The sequence below is a fragment of the Hyperolius riggenbachi genome, chromosome 7 (genome assembly GCF_040937935.1).
Source record: "Hyperolius riggenbachi isolate aHypRig1 chromosome 7, aHypRig1.pri, whole genome shotgun sequence".
Classification (NCBI taxonomy): Eukaryota; Metazoa; Chordata; class Amphibia; order Anura; family Hyperoliidae; genus Hyperolius; species Hyperolius riggenbachi.
In genome coordinates this window covers 285522663-285548793 of record NC_090652.1, presented here as the reverse complement: position 1 = coordinate 285548793, position 26131 = coordinate 285522663, and the positions used below count along the sequence as shown (strand labels likewise).

Below are 26131 nucleotides of genomic sequence, written 5' to 3'. Positions count from 1 at the left end.
TAATTTACCTCACTGCTTGGTTATTTCAGCTTGCCATGCGAAAATAGCTTTAGTGAATTTACATTTCACTAAATGTTTGGTAAAATTGCATGCGGTTATGCTTTGTGAATACATTGCCATAGTGGGAGAGACAGTGGAAGGAAGAAAGTGTGTGCAGAGAAAGATAGGGCATGGAGTAGTGAGAGAAAGTTGGGGAGGAGGACAGAAGAGAAATGGGGTTGGCCGGTGTGGAGAGAGGAAGCTGGTCATTTTGGCACGCACTCTTCCTCATGCTGCGCCTGGCCCGGGCGCTGACATAGCCATAATGTTATTATGTTTATCGCCGCGTGTAGCAGTGCAATTCAGGTGCCAGGCCCCAAATGACTCGGAGGGGGGATTGTAATTAACGCCCCCTGGAATTTGAGCATCAGCAGGGTGAGCAATCATTTGGCTCACCCTGCACCAAAAAGACCGGGCGGCAAAGATCCATGTATGCAGTTAAGGACAGTATGCATGCTCAATCAATGTCACCCGATGGGGATCAGGACCCAGTCACTAAGGCATCCTTTCAGGGCTGAGACTGTGCAGATGTGTCACCAGTTTGGAAGCAACCAGAATATTCTGTTCTATGTGGAGGAGGGGGGGGGGGAGTGGTGTCACATGGCAAGTAAGTGGGGAGAACAATGCTCTTGGCTGTCGCTTGGCTGAGGTGATCAGCCAAGATAGATCTCTGGCCATGTGGTCAACAGGGGTTGTTGATGGCTGCCATACAAATGCTGGATTCTTGGCAGAGGAAGTTAATATCTTGGCCAAGTTTCATCTGGCATGCGTACAGAGCTTAAGGGGGAGGGCAGGTAAAGAGAAAGGGAGTTGTAGGGGCAGGAAGAGAGCTTGAGTAGGGGAGGGAGAAGAAATAGAGAGTGGTGTTTCTCCACTGGCCATTTGCCATGATGTGACTACACTGCAGGTCATCGAGTGAGTACACAAGGTTCAAGCCTCATATTATCCATTACAGATTCCTGGTATCTAAGGATAGTTTCTGATTATGATTTCCGCCAATGCTGATTTCTGTTTTCTGATTACGATTTCCTAGCAGTCTTTTTTTGGGGGTAATTATTTGCAATCTCTAATTGGCCAAATTATTCCGAGTTGACTCTGCATTCTCTGATTGGTCCAATGCTTCCGAGTTCTGTGATCGGGCTAAAATTACCAAGTTACAGTAATGCGGTATTTCCGCAGAAAACCAATTTCCAATCGGAAATGTGGACATTTCATTTCCATGGAACCCGATTGAGCTTCATTACTGGTATCTTCAGAAGCTGCATTCACATCTCTGAGCAAACAGTAAAGTGCCAGAGCAATAATCATAACCTACCTTTGCAGTCTACCTCATCTGTGTTGTCCCCACAGTCATCTTTATCATCGCACACCTTACTGTTGGAGATACAACGCTTGTTCCCACAGAGCTTAAATCCTTTCCAACAACTCCGGGTTTCTGAAAGATTATATCAATGTATAATTAAAATATATCCTAAAGTTTACTATTCAAAAAATTGAGTTCAGGAAAAGTATCAGAAATAATTGGTGGAGTCGCTACATGTTGGACCAGGTTTACTACAGTTCATCATTAGAGAACATACATGATTCTGAAAACCTAGCTCCATTTCTTTTTAATATTCATTTATTTTTAGGTCATATTAGCTTTGAACCATCCGTGATTACTACAGCAATATGCTTTTCAATTCACAAGACTATGCAGATGAAAATGGATTATGTAAACTTAAAGGACATCCGAAGCAAAAATAAACTAATGAAATAAACAATTGTATCCATCTTCCTTCTCCTAAAAATGACTTTTTAAGATATTCCAGTTTTATTTTATGTTTAAATCTACTTTTTTAAGTTTTAACTGTTTTATTGTTTTTGCACAATGACACATTCATTGACGTAGGTCAGAGCTAAAAATCTATCAACTGTTGACCCTTTTTATCTCTTCCCTGCTCTCAGAAGCCATTTTCTGCTAGGAAAGTGTTTTAAAGTTGGAATCTCTTATCAGTGAGGGCCACACTGTAGTCACTTCCTGTCTGAGTCAGGACTGAGTCAGCCACTTACATACCTGATATTTAACTTTTCCAGGCAAAGAAAGAAAAAAAGGAACACAGCACAGTTATTTGTGTGCTAGGCACTATACATACACATGTCTATCTTATGTCACATGTCACTTCAAGGTGAAAATAAACTGATGAGATAACCAATTGTATTCATCCTTCTAATCCTAAAATGACCCTTTTTTTAGATATCCCATGGTTTTATTTCATATTTAAACATTTACAAAGTTGATTGAATAGTTTGTTGTCTCTGCTCAGTTGGTAACCTTATTTAGTGTCCCTAAATGAAAATACTTGAACTATTGACTTTTTTTTACCTCCCCCTGCTCTCAGAAGTTGTATTCTGCCGGAAAACTTTTATGGCTGTAATATGCTTATTGATAATGTTAACTATATTCCCGACAAGGTACCGAGTCCGACAAGACAGGAGATGTCACTTCCATGTCTAAAAATGAACTCTTTCAGGAAGCAAAATAAAACAAAACGGTTTATTATTATGTTTTGCATTGTAAATACACGTTTTTCTAATCATGTCACATGTTGCCTCGGGTACACTTCTGTCCAGTAATTTCTGTTCCTCCACTGTCCACCCCGATAAAGTCCCAGATTGGCCACGCACCTCCTTGACCATGCTCCCGTGGCCAGCAGCCTTCTGCACCTGTGCAGTTACAGCCTTAACTAACTCTGCAGGTATCGTCCCAGCCACTGGATTGCAACCAAGGAATCATGTAGCCATGGCCGCGCGCATGCACAGTAGTCCTCGACTACTAGGGCTGGCAGCAGGAGAATAGAGTATTGCAGTAAGGTCATGAGGGAATCTACTTACTACAGGGGGCTTAAGGAGGACGAAGGTACGTATAAATCCTTATGTTTTTTTGGTCTTCGGATTTCCTTTAAAGGTGCCCACACACTATACCATTTTATAAAATATCTGTTCAATTCAATAATAGCAATAAATTTTTCTGACTGATTGTAAAAATTCAAAAATCTGACCAATGCACCACCCACCTATGTTAAATTTTTCCCCAATCATGAATAAAATAATTGAAAGCTCAGAAAAAATTGATTGGAACTGTACACCAAGTAATTGACAATCCATCACACACCATACAATTCTTGATAAAGTTGGCCTGAAATTTCCAACATGTCCAATCTACAAAAAACGGAAAAAAACGGGAAATTTAATCAGATTTATCTATAGAAAACAAAGAAAAGCTCTCGATTTTTCAGGACAACCGATTTAAATTATCAAATTGGTGAAACATTGGATCTTCTAATTGTATGGTGTGTGGCCACCTTAACTCATTAACAATTAGGTAGCACCCATCATTGTTCTGTATTGCCCAGGAGGATTCCAAACCCTCCCCACCTAACAGCCAATTTTTTTTTTATATGAATTTGCACCATCTATCAACGATCCGTAATGCTCTCCAATGACGTTCAGCCTTCAAAGTAATGTAAATCAGATCATTATATCTTCAAAGTTAGATCATTTCAACGTGGGTTCATGGATTGCACATGTTAAAAATCCCAAAATAGAAGAACCTGCCATGTCGAAGTATAAAACACAGTATTTCTAATTGAATATGAGACATATGACAATACGAGTGTAACAAAAGACAAGAGGCTTAGCAAATAATTGATCTGTCATCCTTGGAGACCAACATCACATACAACTTCCTGTGAGAATGTCATTAGGTCATTGTCGTGTAAACCGCAAGGCTAACACAATGTATACAAAACTGATTTCATGCCACAACAGGCATCTAACAAAATAAACAACACGGGTCAAACACTAATTGACTTATTCATTTGCCCTTATTTTACTTGGGCAACCATAGACCTTCTGACAACGACCTTTCCTGGATATTACACCAATATTTCCTCGGCTATCTCAAGGCAGAAAACAATCTTTGCCAGTAAAGGAAATACATGACTGTCTGACTCTGCAAATCATTTTCAACAACAGGTAGCAACATCTTGTATGAAGACACTCAATCTGGACTCCAGGCAGAAAACTAAACACGGTTAAATCCAAACTCCAGCAAAAAGCTTTTAGTCTACTTTTAAACCATTTGGAAAAGGATAGATAGAACCTCTTCTAGGGTTGTGCTGGTGTATTTGTGCTGATCAGAGACTGGAAATGGAAACATTTGTCAAATAATAATAGGGGTAGCAATACTTATTTTTAATCCATTTCTTAGATCACTAGAGTTTCCATTAAAGATATGGAAGTCTACAGAGGTCGTAGAGACAGGAATTGAGGCTAATATGAACACTGAGGACCCTCCTCAGAACTAACAAAAAGGGTTGGGTGGAACTGAGCTTGGAACCTAATCTGAAGAATGGACCCCTTTATAGGGGAAGGTTAGTAGTTGCGGCCCCCTTACAACTCTAGCACCCCCTACAGGTACAGGTGCTGCTCCCCTGTAGTTATGACCCTGCTTAACAACTAGCTGACTACTAACGGGGTCTACTTAAGCATAAACACTCAAATAGAACAAATCGAAGCCATGTTTACCCCTTGGAATGAAATTATGTACACCCATCAGCAAAGTCTTTATTTCTTTCATCTCTAACTTATAGTAACGTGCTGTTTGTGAAACTGTCAATTTGCCACGCTCCTAATTTGCACTTGCTTGTTATATAATTGACCTGTAAAAGTGCAATTTCTTCTGTAGAGATAATTAGGGCTTTATCATCAAGACATCTTGAAACGGAGGACTGTATACTCAAGTTCTTCTGTCCCCTATAATTATATTTCTGAAGATCTTCAAGGTTAGCTGAACCCCGGCTACCGAGGAAATCCTGAAAACTCTTTCCAACTAATGTCGTTAATGTGGCAAAACATGGCTTGGCTGGCTCCAGGTCATCGTTCCATGATCCACAGAAAATTACAAATACTTTCAAATACAACTAAGCCAGCGTAACCTATCAGCTTACAGTAAGAAGACCTACAGAAACGAAGAAAAAAAAAATATATCTCCACCACAATACTATAAAATATTGCACTACCTTCTTATATCTACGTGTTTACATATCAGCACTTACATGTAAAAACTACAACTATTCTCATTATTTTTGGGGGAGGTTTCAATACTGATCTTAGAAAACAGAAGTGCGGAGAAAAACATTGTTGCATCCAACATGTATAATCACTACAATGCACAATCAACATATTATTAAAGTGGACCTGAACTCTTGCACAGGACAGATGGAAAACAGAGGGAAATTCACCCTGTATGTATTTAGAGAGTTTAGCCTGTTTAATTCCCCACTCGTTTGTTTCTAATCACAAGTTGTAATTTGATCTCTCCCCTGTGTCACCTGACTGCCATGGCAGAGATGGCAAATAAGCTCATTTGAAAGCACAGGATGTAAACAATATGTCTGCTTCCATGAATCAGGAAGTAGAAATTTATTTTAGGATTTGTATTAGCTGTAACAAAGAAATGTTTTTTTGTTTAACCCCCTTGGCGTTATGATTCTTTCCGAATTTTAGGATATAAAAGCAGTACAATTTTTTTGCACCCTTTCAGACCCTAAAACCTGGAAAAAATCATGCTGCCTGGGAGATCTGCACAGCCCCAGTAATCACTCACCTCCCTGGCTCCAGCGCTGCAGTTATGCCTCCATTCTCCGGGTGGCGCTCAACTCTAAAGTGAGATTGCCGGCTGTTGTCACGACGACAGCCGGCAATCTCACCAGGAGGAAGCAGAACCTCGGAGGAGAAGAAGAAGAATGGAGGTCGACGTCGGGATCGCTGGGAGGTATGTAGAAACGCTCCCCCTGCGCGCATTGCTCTGCTTAGACCTCCGGCAGCTACCCCGAGCAGAGGTCGGGATTACCGCTCTGAGCTGTGGTTTTCCGCCCTAACCCCAGCTCGGGGTTACCGCTAAGGAGGTTAAAGGTTATTATGCTGTTATGTGTCTTTTAGAGCAGAGAGGAAGTTTGAGTTTAGGTCCGCTTTAAGAGGTCAATTAAAAGATGGACCTATAACCATTAAACACATGAAAATACTGGAAAGCTAAGTACCCCCAGACGCATCAAAGGGGGTGGAAGGGGAAGGAGGAGAGAAGGAATTTTGCATATATAGGATATATGAACTGCAAAACCTCTCTAAAAAATTTGTATAAGGAGAATAATACTGCAAAACTGAGTCCATAAGGGCAAGTCCTAATGCGTACAATAAAAGTTATAATTTTATTTGTATATATTAAAATGTCATAAAATAGTAGATAATTTGCATCGCACTGCCAATCGGACGCCTATGTCTGCAGGAGTGGACTAGAAAATTGGTGAGTTGAGGGGGTCCTGGTTAATCTCCCTCCTCCCTGTTTTAACGTATGCAGGGTGGGGATTACCTGCCACAGTTACATCCACATATACACTACTTATATGCTCAAAGAAACAGCAGAGTGACTGTTAATGGGATAACTAATGGGCCCTCATACTATTTACAGTGACACAAACACCAAACCCAACATGTTTCACCCCGGAGAGCTTCGTCAGGATTGCTGTATAAAAGTGCAGTGTTACATACAATATATACACATAAGCCTCCCACAAACTCAAATAAAGATTCCCAGCAGCATATAGCCAAAGACAGTAGTGTGTATGGGGATGACACTGTGGCAGTCACGTTACACTGCGCAGGTTCTACGTCTTCTCATCCACCATTGTGCCCTCAGCTCCGTGATGTTGATTAGGAACTGTGTTTGGTGTGGCATTTAATAGGTGTAGTAAGGGATAGTTACATCCCTCTCTGCATATGTTATAACAACCCCTCAAGTTACCAATTTCCTAATCCACGCCTGTAGACACAGGCAACCGACTGGCAGCATTATGCAAATTATTTAGATTTTATGACGTTTTAACCTCTTGAGGACCATGGTGTTAAACCCCTCCTAGTGACCAGGCCATTTTTTACTAATCGGGCCACTGCAGCGTTATGGCCTAGCTGCAGGGCCACACAACTCAGCACTCAAGTGATTCTCCCCCCCCCACCCTTTTCTCCCCCCAACAGAGCTCTGTTGGTGGTGTTTGATCGCTCCCCAGATTTTGCAGAGAACATCAAATAATTCTAATCATTGACTGCAAGGCTGTTTCTGGCTAACTTGGTCTTTTTTTCTAACTTAATGTTATTAAAACATTGTCTCTGCATGCTAATTCAAAAACCACTAAAACTTTCCTGCAATGGATAAGTGCACTTTAAACTCTGTAAGTGCATTTGTGTTTCAATGTGTTTGAATGTATATTTGCATGCTAAATACTTTTTTTTTTTGAAGACTAACAAGCAGGTTCAGGGACATAAACGGGTACAGTTCAGAAGTATTTTTCATAAACGTATTCACAACAAGGACCTTACATACATTCAGCATGCTTGCAAATCATTAGACATTATACTTTACTGAATATGTTTATACGGTTTTCAAAGGTTATGAAGTAATTAAAGAGTGAAACTTGACTGTATATAACTTTATGAACAAATTCACTTATTCTATTTTTACAGTATTAATGTAAAACTGATTTAGCCAATGTTTGCCTATTGTAATATCTTTCCTCTCCTTGATTTACATTCTTCAATTTACCCTATAAGGACTATAGCTAAAACATAACCTTTATTGGATATAATTAAAAATAAGCTGCACACATTGACAAGACCTAATGAGGGCAGGATCAATAGGGATGCTGGATCCTTTTAGCCTTATATGAAGGTCAGGCTATTAGGATCAATCACTGTACCCTCAAACTACTATGCTTATTATTTACATTAAAACCTCCCACCAACCCAACATGTTTCACCATCTTAATTAGAGGCTTCATCAGGGGAAAGAGAGCCCAGTGCTAAGGGTGCAAAACAGCATACAAAATTACATTTCAATACATAAATAACAATCAGTCAGAGCGACATGCTCTCATGCTCTATCAGCAGCCACTTCCTGTTTGGCTGGATGCCTAACAGGAAATACCATGTAGCAAATTACCGCTGATGCCAGTTTTGAAGTGTGAAACCAGCCTAAAGGTTATTAGGCTTATCTTTTAGAGCAGGGAGGAAGTCCGGAGTTCAGGTCTGCTTTAATAACTTTACTGACGTTTCTATTATCTATGAATATAGTTTGGTTACAGATCAGAAATTATTTTGCATGTAAACCCCCCAACAACAGGGAAAAACAGGTAAGATGCAAATATTTCTCACGCTACTCTATAGGAAAACTTCTAAGTGTTGTCTGACATCTTACAGCTTGAACCTGACTTGCCAAAAACTTAACATTACATTGCTTTCTCGAAAATAAATTACAGTTTTTAGCTCTCGGCTATACAAACTTTCACAGCCGGGGAAGAAAGGACTTCTTGAGAACCTTTTCTAGGGGAGGTTGTGAACTTTTGCACTTGCGATGGAAATTCTTCCCCTGCAGTGACAAGAGAGAACTGTCGATCTGTAAATAGCCAGTGGGGTTTCCAGTGCAGAAAGAAGCGGATTTTATCAGCATTGTGCATATTTTGCTTTCACAAATGCTGCAAGATTCTGATGAACTGAGAAAATGAACATCTTTGCAGCTTTATATTTCTTCACAATGGAGAAGGTAATCATCATTATTATTAATATGGCGCCTACATCTTCCGTAGCGCTGTACATCGTACAAAACAAATAGTGGAGAGCATAGATACATGGGACGATCAAAACTTTGTACAATCAGGACATCCAGCAACACAAGTACAAATACAAGCAGTCCCCGGTTAAAGGAGAACTGTAGAGAGAGGTGTATGGAGGCTGCCATATTTATTTCCATTTAAGCAATGCCAGTTACCTGGCTATCCTGCTGATCCTCTGCCTCCAATACTTTCAGCCATAGCCCCTAAACAAGCATGCCGCAGATTAGGTTTTTCTGACAATTTTGACAGATATGAAAAGATTAGCTGCATGCTTGTTTCTGGTGTGATTCAGAAACTTCTTCAGCCAAATATATCAGCAGTGCTGCCAGGCAACTGGTACTGCTTAAAAGGAAATAAATATGGCAGCCTCCATACACCTCACTCTACAGTTCTCCTTTAACTAACGACATAGGGACTGTAGGCTCATTCTTAGCCTGAATTTGTTTTTAAGTAAGAACACGGTGCCATCTCTGTCCCCTGTACCTCCTCTGTGCCTCCAGTGCCCACCTCTGTGTCACCTCTGTTCCCCTGTGCCCCCCTCTGTGTCACCTCTGTTCCCCTGTGCCTCCAGTGCTCCCTCTGTGTCACCTCTGTTCCCCTGTGCCTCCAGTGCCCCCTCTGTGTCACCTCTGTGTCACCTCTGTTCCTCTGTGCCTCCAGTGCCCCCCTCTGTATCACCTCTGTCCCCTGTGCCTCCAGTGCCCCCTTCTGTGTCACCTCTGTTCCCCTGTGCCTCCAGTGTCCCCTCTGTGTCACCTCTGTCCCCTGTGCCTCCAGTGCCCTCCTCTGTGTCACCTCTGTTCCCTGTGCCTCCAGTGCCCCCCTCGGTATCACCTCTGTTCCCCTGTGCCTCCAGTGCCACCCTCTGTGTCACCTCTGTTCCCCTGTGCCTCCAGTGCCCCACTCTGTGTCACCTCTTTTCCCCTGTGGCTCCAGTGCCCCCCTCTGTGTCACCTCTGTTCCCCTGTGTCCCCCTCTGTATCACCTCTGTTCCCCTGTGCTTCCAGTGCCCCCCTCTGTATCACCTCTGTTCCCCTGTGCCTCCAGTGTCCCACTCTGTATCACCTCTGTTCCCCTGTGCCTCCAGTGCCCCCCTCGGTATCACCTCTGTTCCCCTGTGCTTCCAGTGCCCCCCTCTGTGTCACCTCTGTTCCCCTGTGCCTCCAGTGTTCCCCTCTGTATCACCTCTGTTCCCCTGTGCTTCCAGTGCCCCCCTCCGTGTCACCTCTGTTCCCCTGTGCCTCCAGTGTTCCCCTCTGTGTCACCTCTGTTCCCCTGTGCCTCCAGTGTTCCCCTCTGTATCACCTCTGTTCCCCTGTGCCTCCAGTGTCCCCCTCTGTGTCACCTCTGTTCCCCTGTGCCTCCAGTGTTCCCCTCTGTATCATCTCTGTTCCCCTGTGCTTCCAGTGCCCCCCTCCGTGTCACCTCTGTTCCCCTGTGCCTCCAGTGTTCCCCTCTGTGTCACCTCTGTTCCCCTGTGCCTCCAGTGTTCCCTTCTGTATCACCTCTGTTCCCCTGTGCCTCCAGTGCCCCCCTCTGTGTCACCTCTGTTCCCCTGTGCCTCCCGTGTTCCCCTCTGTATCACCTCTGTTCCCCTGTGCTTCCAGTGCCCCCCTCCGTGTCACCTCTGTTCCCCTGTGCCTCCAGTGTTCCCCACTGTGTCACCTTTGTTTATGCAGAACTCAGAAATCACTATATAAAATAACCTCCGCAGAAAGATGTGAAAATCGATTTTCTCAAAAACTACAAGGTCTATTTGAAAAAAAAAAAAGAAATACTTGTTCCCACAGAATTTGGTCAGTTCATATAGGCAAAATTATTGTGCATGTAAAACCCCCAATAACTTAGGAACTATATATATATATATATATATATATATATATATATATATATATATATATATATATATATATATATATATATATATGATGTGTGGTTTGATACATCGCTAATACTGGCGCATGTTCATATGGTAAATTACAGCAGCATAGGAAATGCTTAGAGGAGGTCCCTGCCCTTGCAAGCTTACAGTCTAGAGCATACATATCAAACTCTGGCCTGCATGCCAAAACTGGCCCACAGAGCTATCAAATGTGGCTCACAATTGGTGTTCTCACTTTGCATTATGCTTGGCCCACTCTAGACCAGGAACACTATGCTGAAAGTTAAGCCCTAGATCACAAGGGAAGCCAAATGGGGGTGTTTATGAGATCCATCATGCCATGACTTACTGTTCTTATACTTTACAGATTATGTATGTCATGTATCCCAGTTGGTTGTTTAACCACTTCATAATCTTGGATGTTAATTTAACATCCAATAAAGTCCCCCCACGGGTTCTTGGACACTAATTTAACATGTGGCAGTGTGTGCATTTTCTTAATCAATTACATTAGCTTCTGTTCCTTTATTGAACATTGCATGCTGTCCAACTACAGCCAAATACAGTGTCTGTACACACATTCCCACAATGTTGCCCAAAGGGTCCAGCAATAGCTATTAAGGGCAACATTAATTGACAGTGTGTTCAAGGCTTAAAGCATGTCCAAGCTGAAAAATGGCATTAAATAAAGTTCATTCATTTGTCCGCAATAGTAGCCACACGAGGAATATGTCCTTTGTTCTGTCCACAAGCCTCTGTTTCTCTAGAATTTGGCCTGTTTTAGGCTCCGACCACCTGTGGTTGGGACCTTTGAACCGGAGAGACTATGTTTTGCACATGCCCAGTTGTTTCCTAGCTGCCATGTGGCCGCACAGCTCTCTTATCACGGCACTCACAACAGTGCATGTGAAGACACGCACATCCAACTGTGCATGTGTACATTTGTGAACTTAAGTTTATCCGTTTGAAATGTAGTTTTATGTAACAAATTGAGGAGAAACGGTGGCTTGTGGAGGTTGGCGAGGGGGAGGAATGGAGGACACAGTCCTGGATTGGATACCATTGCTGACAAATGTATGTACTCTATTCTATTTAACCTAACTCGGATAACCTTTAAAGGTCACAAATGAAGTACAAAAGAACATATTTTTTCAGTTCGGAACATTAATGCTTTATTGTATTTTTTAACGTCCCCCCCCCCCCCCCCCCCCTAATTTTCCATCTCTATTCCAAAGTATTAGAATGACTCTGTGACTAAATACTTTGCTGCACACAGCAATTGCTATTCCATTTATTTATTTTATTTTTTTGGCAGCAAACAGGGATTTTTGATTGCTGCATTATAAACAAGTCCCATAGTGAATTTCATAAATTGCCATATAATTGATTTCAAGCTTCAAACATCTGGAATGATGAAGCCATTTTGGTATGACTTACCACAAAAGGACTGCTTCTCATCAGATTTATCCTTGCAGTGAACTGTACCGTCACAGGTCAGCTGATAGTCAATGCATTCACCATTCCCGCACTCAAACTCTGAGAAAGCGTTGCAAGAGGCGTTTCTGGCTAGAAACATAATAGGAGGCAAATTAAAGGGTAAAAAGTAATTTAAAAAAAAAGCAAAAAATAACATGGAAAAAAGTGTTTTGGAAGTTCAAATCTAGACAAAAAAGTAAAAAAAAATATATATATATATGTTTACAAATTGGGAAAGAAGCAAAGAATATTTTGAGATTCTTATTGACATCTCTGTCCTTCTATTCAATAAAAATAATTAACAGACAAAAAAAAAAAACTCACTTCCTGTATTTTGTGAAAGCTGTCACTACAACTTGAAATGGGGTAAACTCTTTAAAGAGAACCAGAGACGACAAGTAACATATTTATACATACCTGGGGCTTCCTCCAGACCCATCAGCCTGGATCACTCCCGCACCACCGTCCTCCGCTGCCTCTGTCCGCCGGTACCGTCATTTTGGCCAGTCGACGCAAGCACAGTGCGCCCCTGTCCATGCGGAAGAATGGCCGCATCCGGTGGAAGTGACGGGACCCGGTACCAGTGATAGAGGCAGCGGAGGGCGGCGTTGTGGGAGCGATCCATGCTTATGGGGCTGGAGGAAGCCCCAGGTATGTATAACATCTTTGCTTCATTTTTAATATACGTTCGTCTCTGGTTCCCTTTAAGCCCCATACTCACTGGAAGATGAAGTGGGAAACCCTCAGCAGTGCAACCCAACAAACAATCGTTCCTCGATCCCTCTTTCTACCCACAGGAACACGCGACAGCACATGACAGTGCACTGCCGTAATCACTGTGCGGCGCAAAATGTTGTTCACTTAATCATGTGAATGTGCCCATGCGATGATCCATGCCATGATCCATGTACCCATGCCATGATCACTTTCATGCAAAAATGCAAAAAAAAAAAAAAAATGACAGTCATCGAAAAATCATTTGAAAAAAGAAACAAAAGTATGTAACTTTAGACAATTTTTTGTTTTCTGCTTGGATAAAATGGCAAGATTAGGCTTGACTATAGGAGACATTAAGTGCTAATCCCCATTCCCCATAAAAAAGGAGGGGAATTCTTAACTTTCCATAAAATTAGATACTAAATGTAAGGATAATTCCTGTTATTGGCCTTTTATTCCTGCAGGTTTGGAGAAAAAGAAAAGAAAAACAAAACAATGCTGCCATGTCTTAGGTAGTGAGAGGGATTTGGGGGATGACATATTTATTTCCAGTAATGATTGTAATCAGCTAATTATGATCACACACAATTTTGCGTACATTTTCGCATTTACGCTTGTACGGAATTGTGCTTTCTAAATTCAATTGATTTCGTATAGTGATTTATAATTTCGCCTAAAATTTCGAGTACTTTTTGTGTAATTTTGTGCCGACTTTGGCAGTGAATAGCAAAGCCCCCATACATGGTAGTGACACCAAAATTGCTACATCTGTTAAAGGACTTCTGAGGCCTGATTTTTAAAAAATAAACAAAAAAAGTTAGATACCTGTGTGTTTTTGTAAGGCACGGAGGACGCCGTCCGCGCCCTCCGTGCCGTTCCGCCGGGTCCCCACTGCTGAATATCCCCCCGAACGACCCCCGACCGCACGGCCCGGGTCGGGCTCTCCAGCCTTCACCAAGATGGCCGCCGGAGCTAGCCGCGGCTGCGCAGTCCGCGTAGCCGCGAGTGCGGCTGCGCAGCTCTAAGGCCAACGCTACTGTTACATGGATCGGGGGGTTGGCCTTAGAGCTGTGCAGCTGCACTTGCGGCTATGCGGACTGCACAGCCGCGGGCAGCTCTGGCGGCCATCTTGGTGAAGGCTGGAGAGCCCGACCCGGGCCGTGCGGTCGGGGGTCGTTCGGGGGGATATTCGGCAGCGGGGACCCGGCGGAACGGCACGGAGGGCGCGGACGGCGTCCTCCGTGCCTTACAAAAACACACAGGTATCTAACTTTTTTTGTTTATTTTTTTAAAAATCAGGCCTCGTAAGTCCTTTAAGGAGAATCGTGGGTACAAGTCAAAAAAAGAATTTTCCAAAAAGACCTTGTAGTTTTTAAGAAAATCGATTTTAAAAATGCAAAGAAAAATGTGTTTTAAACAAAAAATGATGGTCTAAAAACCATTTTTCTTCTCATATTCAAAATCAATTTTCTCAAAAACTACAATGTCTTTTTGAAAAATTCTTTTTTTGACTTGTACCCAATATTCTCCTTAACATGTGTAGTATTTTGGTAGCAATAGCATGTATGGGGGCTTTGCTATTAATCGCTAAAGTCGACACAACATTTTGTGAAATTGTGTGAAAATTACGTGAAACATTACACGAAATTATGAAATATTACTATTACATATGAAATTAATTATGATTTTCATAGAAATTTTGCATTACGATTATGATGTGTAAATGCGAATTTCGATGCGAAATTTCGCATATGTGAAATTTTGCCTCACCGCCTCTAATAGCCATAGACCCGGAACAAGCATGCAGATTAGGTGCTCCAAGTGGATTAGCTGCATGCTTGTTTCAAGTGAGTCATTCAGACACTACCATTGTATGAAAGATCAGCAGGATGCCAGGCAACTGATATTAAGTAAAAGGAAATAAATATGGAATTTGCAGTCCCCATATACAAACCTGAACTGAGTAAAATTCTTTAAAATAATCACATGATGTACCTGCAAATAAATATTACATACTTATCTCGCCATCAATTCCTCTCAGAAGCTCACCATTTTCTTCATACAATGATTCCTTCCAGTACTGACAAGACTAAGTCAGAACTGAAATATATCAGGTGCTGTCAGTTATAACTTAAAGAACAACTGATGTGCAAGGCAATGTCCATGTTTCCCTATGTCTCAAGTGGGTTATATTACAGTTTAACAGTGTGCTGACCTGGAAGCCGTTATGGGGCATTGGCCATTTTCAAAATGGAGGAGGGAGAATTCCATTGATCCCAGTGGACAAACAGGATGCAGGAGAGGAGAAATTGATTGATGAGTAAGACTACATGGGAGGTAAGTATGAGGTTTGTATGTTTATTTTGACTTTTAATTTTCAGTTCAGGCTTGCTTTAAGATACTGAAGGGCTATCCGAGCTAAGACAGTACATACATCGATCCTCAATAGTATCCAGTCCAGGGCTGTGTCCTCCACTGCCGCCCTTCCCCCCCATTACTCCACAGTTTGTCCCATACTATGCCCCGACCACCTGTGGTTGAGACCTTTGATCCAGATATACTAGGTTTTGCACATGTGCAGTTGGATCCTGGCCACTGCTCTGGTCGAGCTCCCGTCTTCACATACACTGCTGATATTGCTGTGAGTGCCCACCCTGTGATGAGAAAACCGCCAGGTTCAGAATCAGTATCAATATCTGTATCACCTTCATTCGCCAAGTACGCTGAATTACACACCCGGAATAATTTGTGGTTCACATGGCAATGGCAGCAGAGCTCGGCAAGAGCATCATCCAGGATCCAACCGTCCATGCACGAAAGAGTGTGTCTCGGTCTCAGGTGTATTTACGAGATGTACTGCAGAGAAACTGAGGCTTGTGCGGGGGGAGGGGAGGAATGCAGTCCTAGACTGGATACCAATTCGGATCAATGTATGCACTTAATTTAAAGGGAAGCAAGCATCTATGTCTTCTTTAAAATCTTTAAAGAGAACCCGAGGTGTGTTTAAATAATGTTATCTGCATACAGAGGCTGGATCTGCCTATCCAGCCCAGCCTCTGTTGCTATCCCAAACCCCACTAAGGTCCCCCTGCACTCTGCAATCCCTCATAAATCACAGCCGTGCTGTGAGGCTGTGTTTACATCTGTAGTGTCAGTCTCAGCTGCTCCCCCACCTCCTGCATAGCTCCGGTCCCTGCCCCCATCCCTTCCCTCCAATTAGCAGGGAGGGAAGGGATGCAGGCGGGGACTGGAGTTCTGCAGGGCGCGGGGAGAGCAGCAGACTGACACTATAGAGATAAACACAGCCAGCTCTGACAAGCTGTTTGTCAGCAGCGTGGCTGTGATTTATGAGGGATTGCAGAGTGCAGGGGGACCTTAGGGGGGTTTGGGATAGCAACAGAGGCTGGGCTGTATAGGCAGATCCAGCCTCTGTATGCAGATAATATTCTTCAAACCCACCTCGGGTTCTCTTTAACCACACTGTCTAGGATAAGTTGCCTAATGCATGGCATCTAATTGGCCGATTTGACTGCACCTCCCCATTACCTTTCCCTGCTATTTTTTTATGAGTTGCCTCATTTTGACACATGCTACAAATGTCAGACAAGCAGCAGAGATGAAGGGCTGAGATTTTATTTTTTTAACACCCTTTTGGGTAGCTGAAGTTTCCCAGCCATTCAGGCATTTCCGTCTGATTATTTCTCCCAGCACCAACAGCAAATGGTAGTGACAGCTGTACCACATCCAGGATGCAGGGAGATGTCAAAGACACAACATGTAATATTAATGCTGTATTGAGCTTGTTGTTTTTCCATGCACACTTTTTTTTAAATTATTTTCGCAGTCTAGAATATATTACTTACTCACACATCTGTTGTCATCTAATAATACTCGGTCTCCTCTGCAGGAACAGTTGACGCGGCCGTCAGGGGTGAGCAGGCAAAGGTCGTGGCAGCCTCCGTTGGTGTAGGAGCATGGTGACAGCTCACCTTTATGGGGCGAGAAGACAACCCCATGTGTCACAAAGCAAACATCAGTCAAAGCCTCATATAATATTTATCTAACGGAGTAGCAGGCATTGGCTCTGTTATATTTAAAGAAGAACTGTAGTGAAAATAACATACCGTCATGAATAAAATTGCTTATTTTTTTACAATATTGATTTATACATTATTTTGTCAATGTGTTCCCGTAACATGACGTGGGCGGAGCCAACTGCATCATGCTATCATATTAATATGGACCCAAAATCACTGAAGAATGCCATTAAAAATTAAGGCAGTTCTGATGGCATAAAAAAGGTCATACACACTCCTAACAAGATGTATCTAATAAAGTGACTAGCAAAATACAGGTAGTCCCTCGTTAACAAATTAGATAGGGACTGTAAGTTCATTCTTAAAATGAATCCATTCTGTTTTGTCCCCCTCTATTCCCCCTGTGCACGTAGTATAGGTAGTCAGATATAGGGGCCCCCAGTATGAGTAGTCAGGTATAGGTGTCCACAGTATAGATAGCTATGTATAGGTGACCCCAGTATAGGTAGTGAAGTATAGGTGTCCCCAGTATAGATAGCTAGGCATAGATGCCCCCAGTATAGGTAGTCAGGTATAGGTGTCCCCAGTATAGATAGCTAGGTATAGGTGCCCCCAGTATAGGTAGTCAAGTATAGGTGCCTGCAGTATAGATAGCTAGGCATAGGTGGCCCCAGTATAGGTAGTCAGGTATAGGTGTCCGCAGTATAGATAGCTAGGCATAGGTGGCCCCAGTATAGATAGCTAGGCATAGGTGTCCCAGTATAGATAGCTAGGTATAGGTGCCCCCTGTATAGGGAGCATGGTATAGTTGATCATCGTATAGGTAGCCAGGTAAAGGTGCCTCCAGTATAGCTAGCCAGGCATAGGTGCCCCCTTTATAGGTAGCCTAGTATAGGTGCCCCCAGTATAGCTAGCCAGGCATAGGTGCCAACAATAAAAGTAGCTTGGAGACTCTCGACGCTCTCTCCTACTGTCACCGACTTCATGTCCTACCACCATGGTCACTTCTGTCATGAGAGGCGCCCGACGATCTGGAGGTAGCCATGGTGACACAAGACGTGATGCCAGTGACAGGAGAGAGCAGTGAGAATTGGCGCTGGAACAGGGCATGTAAGTTATGCTAGATGGCTGTGCTGCAGAGCACAGGGCAGGCCGCCAGCAGGACAGTGAGGTCCCACTGTAAAGTGAGGCCTGAAAGCAGGGGCGTGCCTCACTTGTATGCTGGTGGTGCCCACTGGCAGTGACTATGAAAATTATAACAAATAAAGGCTTGAAATTTCTTGCATTGTATGTAGTGAGTATTTCATATATATCATATATGTCATCTTTTAAGTGGAGTTACTGAAATAAATGGACTTTAGTCCAGTTAAGTAGTAATGCACAATAGTGTTATTTTTAAAGTTTCACCTGTATTTATATCACACATTATTTCATTGCCTAGAAATGCTACACTATATGGTGCTCTTGGGGTAGCAAAACAAAAAGGGTGCTGGCTGAGGGTGGACGAAATGGGCGCTAGTTTTAGGCACCACCATGGGAGGGTTCTGTGTGAGAGTAGGGTTGGGTTACGCTGTATTGTTGAATTACATAACGATTTTTAACGTTACTATCCTTTCATTATCTCCCGTCTGTTCTTAAAACTGTATTTATCGGTAACCAAGTTTGACAACAATATTTATCGCCATGAAGATTTCGTTATCGACCGTCACCATTTCATTATCCAGCCGAGCCCTTTTTTCCTGGCGCCCTTTTTTCATGCACGCGCTCGTGGTGTTTCCTCTCCCAATTCCTAAAGGTTCGTCACACGAATGTCATCATCTGGACACCCTGCACCCTGTACATAGAGGTAGGTTGTTTGTTCATCAGACACAGATGATTTTTCACCCCCTTGCTTTTAGATCCTTAAACCTGGAAAAAAATCATGCTGCTATGGAGTACTGCAGCAGCCCAGCACTCACTCACCTCCCTGGGATCCAGCGCTGCAGTTTTCCCTCCATCCTCCGGGTGGCGCTGTAACCCTATAGTGAGATTACTGGCTGTCATCATGACGACAGACGGCGATTTCACCAGGTGGAAGCAGAGCCTCGGAGGAGAGGAAGAAGAAGGGCGGCCAACATCGGGATCCCCCTGGAGGTGGGTTAAAATGTCCGCTGTGTGCATTGCTCTGCATAGGCCTTTCAACGGCTACCATGAGTTCAGTTTGGGGTTACCGCTCCTGACATGTTTTTTCCACCCCGAGCTGAACTCGTGATTACCGCTAAGGAAGTTAACAGCAAAGGATAAATGAAGCAGACATTTATGGTCAACTTTCGGTGGATTTTTGCCTGTTTTGGGGTACAGAAGAAAGGAGAGCAGGAGAGAGAGTGAGAGATTGAGAAATATCCTCAGGTGTCTCTCTGTGTGCTACTACTACACTAGCAACAGTTTACACTTGTTTTGGAAAGCACTGGTCCTATGACAGCATTCATGCAAATAATGGTGTCTGGAAATTTCGGTGTAGGGTGAGGCTGAAAAACGGCTCACGACTATGCTTGTGATTAACACCTCTATAAGTGCATTGCATAGTGGTAATCCTTAAAGAGGAACTGTTGTGAAAATTTAATACACATACAATTAAGGAGTACATTTCTTCCTGAGTAAAATGAGCCATAAATTACTTTTCTCCTATGTTGCTGTCACTTACAGTAGGTAGTAGAAATCTGACATTACTGACAGAATTTGGACTAGCCCATCTTCTCATAGCGGGGTTCCCAGGGTTTTCTTTGTTTTTAAAAGCACTTAGTGAATGGCAGTTGCTCTGTCCAACTGCCAAAATAGTGTACAGCGAGCAGGGAGCATGACCAGCATCTTTATATAAATCATTTTTTAGGGAATGTCTTTATAAAGAATAAAGGCTATGCTGAGAATCCCCTATGGAGAGATGGACTAGCCCAAAACCTGTCGGTAATGTCAGATTTCTACTACGTATTATAAGTGACAGGAACATAGGAAATAAGTAATTTATGGCTCATTTTACTCAGGAAGAAATACACTTCTTATTTTTATGTGTTTAACATTTTAAGATTTTTCGCGACAGCTCCTCTTTAACAAACTGCTTCCTTACTCTAAATATACCTCTGTGAAACTGCAGCTGTCCTAGATAGGTTTTGGGGCTTAACATCAAATGAGTGCTTGGGGCCCCATGTAAAACTTGTGCTGGGGCCCCAAGCTCCCTAGTTACATCACTGCAGGTCACACTGCCCCTGCAAAAGTCCCGGCGGCGCTAATTATTATTACCCCTCCAGGCCGCCGTGCACTCAGGGGGTAAGACATAATTTGTCTGCCAGCTATCATGTCCATCTTTGGACGAAGCCTGAGCACCACTACAGCCATAATTCACATTACAGCCTAAGGTGGCGCATGGTGCGCCCACATTTCCCTGCGCTGTTTTGCACAGTTTTGCCTATGACCCCCACTTCAGTAAGTAAAAGAAAGCAATTTGCCTCATGGATAGAAGACAAATATGCAAATAATCAGGAAACAATTCATTCACTCTGAAATCTCCTATAAATCTCAGATCTAGAACAATCCAATGTAAACACAGCATATGTCATTGCTCCAATATGACAGAAAGCCTGTTCCTTGCCCAACCCTGGCAGGGGTAATGCGTGGCTTTACATTTGTGTTTGGAGCAGAATCTGATGTATTTTCTTTCATATTTTAGGAGTGCGTGTGACTCTCTGCCAGATAGCAGAGAGAGGAGGGAGCTGAATTCGCCACTGGGCATATTACTATATAATGTGATGAATTCTGCGCATCATCTAAGAAGTTTTACAAGTCAAAAATTCTCCTGTGTTTCCTGGCAGGACGGCTCTCCGTGTTGGCAGATCGGAGGCACGCCGCATCTTACTGACGAACTAAATCATTTAGCTGAAAGTTTTATGTATAAAAAAACATGTATTGAAAGGAGAACACAAAGACCGTACTCAGAAAAAGTTATTTAACTTCTGAATAGCATAAAAAAGATCGGGCCATTTTCTACTAGGAATTGCATTCATAATCGCAACCGCTGTGCGATTGTGATTCTGATTTCACCAAACACACACAATTATGGTGCAATATGATGAGTGACATACAAAAAATGTAATGAGACCAACTTTTCCAATCAGGTAAACTGGCATTGTCTTTTGAACATGCCTGTGCAATAGCCAGAGGCGCACTACTGACGGCAGGAACAAACTGCACCAGGTGCTTTATGCAATTAGCTTTTTCTCCTGAGGTTTCTACTAGGAGATAATTTTTTATCTTCTGTTTAAAATAATTTCTCAGCACTTTGCAGTTGAAAAAGCATCAAACAGTAGGTGCAAGGGTACTACAGAAATTATTTTGAGTATTTTCTTGCTTGCTGGAGGTTTAAAGGGCATTTAATTGACAAGTTGTGCAAATATTACCCAGAGAAAAGTCAGGAGAAAAAAATTAATTGCATATGGCCCCAGGTGTCGCCATGGCAGGGTGAGTGACACTGGAGACCTCCTGCAGCTGACCGAATACAGAGTTTTGCGAGTGGAAGGAGCCATGGCGTGCCATTTACTCACCTGCTAAACCACCGGAGTCCAGCGATGTCCGACCTCCTCTCAGCGCTAAGCTCTCCCCCTAGTGCCGGCATCTCTTCCTGCATGCATGTAATCACGTGATGCAGGAAGACATTCCGGGTGCTGGTTGAGAGCTGAACGGTGACAGGAAGGCGCATCATGGACTATAACGAGCTAAGCAGCACCATGGCCTGCTTAGCATGCCACACGCACTCGGGTGGGGGGGTCATTTAATACCCAGCACCAGAAGTCAAATGGCCTAGGTACGCCAATGGCAATAGCTAAATGAAGCTGGTGTGCAAAAAAGTACATATGGTCACAAAAAGTCGACTAAACATAAGAGGAGGATGAGAAAAGGGTCCCATCCCAGCTATACAAAGCCTAAGCAGTAAACCTAAAGTGAAGGTAAAAGCGATTAAACTGAGACAGGCCCCATGCTATAGGTTGCCTGTACTCGCACTCAAAGGTAGAGAAATCCCTTTTGGTGACCTCTAGGAAATTTGACTATCAGAGTAGTGGCCCAGAGCTTGACCCAGATGTAAAGACAGTCTCCTTCATTCTCTGTTGACAGTGTGATATCAATCCCCCGCCCACTTTACCACTTCCAGTTTCTTTAGTCATGTGGTGAGGATATGGTGTAAATGACAGGACACTGCTTGCAGCAAGAGATGGAAGCTGGTACTGCACCAGGGTTAAGTTTTCGTATAACTGCTCTGATAATTGGGTTTGCCAAGAACTTGCCAGAAGGGATCACGCCACCATACTAGTAGCAGTGGAGTATTGTACCATGTTAGCCATGAGTAGAAGAAAGATGTTTTGAATCAGAATAATACAATTTATTGGCTAACTTCGAAGGAAGGGAGTAAGCTTTCAGTTATGAAGCCTTCTTCAGACTTAATTCCTGTGTCCTTAGATTTGATGCCTGAGTCTGAGGTAGGCTTCATAACCAAAAGCTTACTCCTTTTCTTCGAAGTTAGAGAATAAATCGTCTTTCTTCCACCATACTGATAAAGACAACATGATTCAAGGCAGGATATTAGTAAAGAAAACCCTACAGCATGGGGCCAGTCTTAATTTAAAGGACAACTGACCTGACAGGGATATGGAGGCTGCCATATTTATTTCATATTAAACAATACCTGTTGTATGGCATCCTACTGATCTTTATGCATCAGTAGTGTCTGAATCACACACCGGAAACAAGCATGCAGTAAATGCAAACTGAGATCAAACATTTGATCTGCATGCTTATTCAGGGTCTATGGGTAAAGGTAGTAGAAGAAGATGATTAGCAGGACAGCCAGGTAGCCTGCATTGTTTAAATGGAAATAAATATGGCAGCTTCCATTTCCCTTTTCAGGCCGTTAAGGCCGTTCACTTCACTTTAGGTACACTTTAAACTGAAAATGGTTCAACTCAGTTTTAACAAGACAAAGACAAGATAAATGAAATTTATATTGTGCTGTTCTACTGGAGTATTCAATGCGCCAGAGCTGCAGCCACTAGGACACACTCTATAGGCAGTAGCAGTGTTAGGGAGTCTTGCCTAAGGTCTTCTACTGAGTAAGTGCTGGCTCACTGAACAGAAAGAGTCAAGATTCAAGCCCTGGTACCCTTCTATTCCTTGTGTCAGAGGCAGGGCCCCTTAAAGTGGATCCGAGATGAACTTTTACACATTGCATAATTGTCTTCCTTTCCTATTGTTTATAGGGCATTCCTCAAGCCAAATACTTTTTTGCTTTTGTTTTAATACTCTAATTCCCTATAAACTAAAGAAGCCAGGCCCACAGGTTTTCAGAGAGCCTTGGCAGTAGCAAGGGCTCATGGGAGCTCAGTCTGGGCAGGAGGAGGGGGAGGTATTACTAGCCAGAGGTTTCAGAGGCAGAGGGGAGGGGGGAGGAGGAGGGGGGATTAGGTTGTTTTGCCCCAGATGCAGATAAGCCTGCTTCTGTGTAATGTTTACAAACAACATGGCTGCTGTCATTGTATCACAGGAATAATCAATCATATTCTATTAAAGCTGTTTGCAGCAAGATATGCTGTGTAAACTATCTAAACTTTAGATACGATATATAGACAAGTTACTTGTTATAGTTAGTTTTTCATCTCGGATCCGCTTTAACCAATACACTATCCAGCCAATGGCCACATGTACAGCTGTATCATCATAACCTACACAAGCTTGGAACCAACCACAAGCCTACTCAGGTTTGCAAAGTGCTAAACATGGGTTCCAGGATCACTTAAAGTGTTTGACTATCTATATTGAACACCTTTTCCAAGAACAGTGCTTCATAACCTTGCATCACTCTTGTTTGGTGTCCATTTTTAGTTTTATTTGCCATGTTTCACCCCATAAATTCAACTAGTACAACCTACAGGTTTTGGAACAATACGAAATGTGACATTTAAAGTACTAGTCAGGAGAGATATTTACTACTTACAGCTGTTGGTGTCATTGGCCACAGCAATAATTCCCAGAGGTTGATGAGGGATATCTGAGCGAAGAACCTTGGTCTCCCCACCGGTGTACTTGTTGGATCTCAGTATGGCTCTCCTCACCCAGTCTGACCAGAATATGTAGTTATCGTAGATTGCCATGCTCAAGAATGTGCCTGGTCCCGACTTGACAATCACCTGTGCAGAACATTTTACAATTATCTAAAATGTCAAGAGATAATGTTCAATACACAATGAGATCTTATTACACCCATTCTAAGCATGGATTGATTTCGGCCTACTGATGTCCTGATGTCACCTCTACCCAAGACTTTCAGCTTTATGTGGTTGCTCTTAAAGTGGACCCAAATTAAAAATACAAGATTTCAGAAATAAAATCTATTTTCTAAATTATAATAATAAATAGCAGCCTTTTTTCAGCTGCATGATGACAAATATAAAATATTTTACATTTATTGGAGGAACCCCTCCCTTCCTTTCAAATTGCCGGGATTTTTCCGGCAAACTGGTGGAGTAGATGGTGTCTGGCAATGGAGGAATTGCTAATGGCTGCCCCCTGTATAACCCTAGCTATAAAAAGAGAAGGGTGAAAAGCATGCACTGAAATGCTCATAGGCTTGAAGGAGTGTTTATTTATCTTTGTGTGTGTCAGAGTGGTGCAACTAAATATTTTTAATTAAAAAAAAGTTTGGTTTGAGTCTGCTTTAAGGCCAGTCACTTAATGGCGCTATAGCTTTCTCGGGAATACCATTTGTAATGTATCATTTTCTTTTCTTCTTCACAACTTATCAGCTGCAGAAGTTTTAAACGCACTCTCTAGCCAGCTGGATGACTCAACTGTTCGAATGAGTCAAAAGATAACAGGACCAACAGACTGTTTGTACTACAGCTGCAAGGACAAAAGGGTTATCTTTGAACACACACAAAAAATCCTCAGAGAAGTAGCTGATCAGACTAGAAGATGTGAAATAGTTCATTTATCAGTCTCCAGGATTATACAGTGATTTCATCAGCAAAAATGTGGCTTTCATTTTTAGGTGCATATTATAAACAAGGTAGAATCCATATTCAAAGATCATGACACAACATATTGGGTATATATCTTGTAGGTGTCACAGGATATACTTTTTTAATCCATGCTTCATTTGTACAAACTTTCTTAGACCTAGTTTCAGGGCAGTTTCTGGGCGCAGGTTGTACAGACTCTATCAACTCCTAACAAGTACCAAGATATCACCCGATGAAGCTGGCTGTATTCAGCGAAACATGTTGTAATTAAAGGTCTTTCCTTTTATCTTGTATTTTCCTTTATCAGAAGGTAAGCCACCCTCCAGTGTACATGGTACAATATTGCATCTTTTTCATCAATTTTTATTCCAGTCTTCACAGTATATCCATTGTTCCTGTAATGTATTCCTCTGTTCTAGGGCCCTTAGTTGTGTTTTTCAGCATTTCAGTATCCCCTGTAGTGTAAACCTTGTCTCATACTATTGAGGGGTTCATGCCACTAGTCCTATCCCTTCACCTTCTGCACAGAGTGTGCCTGTGGTGGAAAGCGTGACAGGGTTACCTTATCTGGGGCATCAAATTGGTCTGAAAAGGCCCTAGCTTAAACAGGAAGCAGACATAAAAACTCATTTCAGAGGCACTCGAGATGGACAAAATCACAGCCGTTGGCACTTTACCTTTATAGACCTAAAGAGCCGGGACAGAAAGAACGCATTGCCACTGTGTGTGTTTTTGTTTTTTGTGTGCAAATAAAATTGTAATATTTCGCCGTATACATCTGGTGTGCATCTTCAGAGAGATGTAAGCCACCATTACCCTTCCTTTTAAACTGCTTTTAATTATTTTATACCTTTGTGGGTGCCAGCCGCCCAGTAGTTTATAAAAACGGATTAGCTATTCACATCAGCACAGAAGCCACACTGATGAGATAATGGGCAGATATCTATTCAGTGTGCAGTCTTGCGTGTACATATTTTTGCTGTCTCAGTTTACTTTGAAGGGGAACTGTAGTAAAAAGGGAGAAACAAATGAATCAATACATTGCAAAGAATAGAAGAGAGATCAAGAAATGATTGATAATTTTCATGTAATTTGTCCATATTGTTTGATCCACAATCATCCTGCACGTCGGCATCTTTACTACTGGCAGACATGAAAAAAACAGACAGCACTAAGTGCTTTTATCTATAACCACACACCCTAATGATGCAATAGGCTGAAAGTTTTTTTTTTTTT

The 26131-nt window shown here is 42.4% G+C and overlaps 1 protein-coding gene across 6 annotated transcripts in view; it reads right to left on the bottom strand.

Moving 5' to 3' along the window:
• Positions 1-26131, bottom strand: part of LRP1B (LDL receptor related protein 1B) — a 2031260-nt gene that overhangs the window by 357160 nt on the left and 1647969 nt on the right. For all 6 annotated transcript variants that reach the window (XM_068245873.1, XM_068245875.1, XM_068245874.1 and 3 more), the window contains exons 44-47: positions 23872-24064; positions 16683-16808; positions 12064-12192; positions 1355-1474 (exon numbers count right to left, since the gene is read on the bottom strand). In XM_068245873.1, the coding sequence (XP_068101974.1) occupies positions 1355-1474; positions 12064-12192; positions 16683-16808; positions 23872-24064 (568 nt within the window). The remainder of the gene's footprint in view (positions 1-1354; positions 1475-12063; positions 12193-16682; positions 16809-23871; positions 24065-26131) is intronic.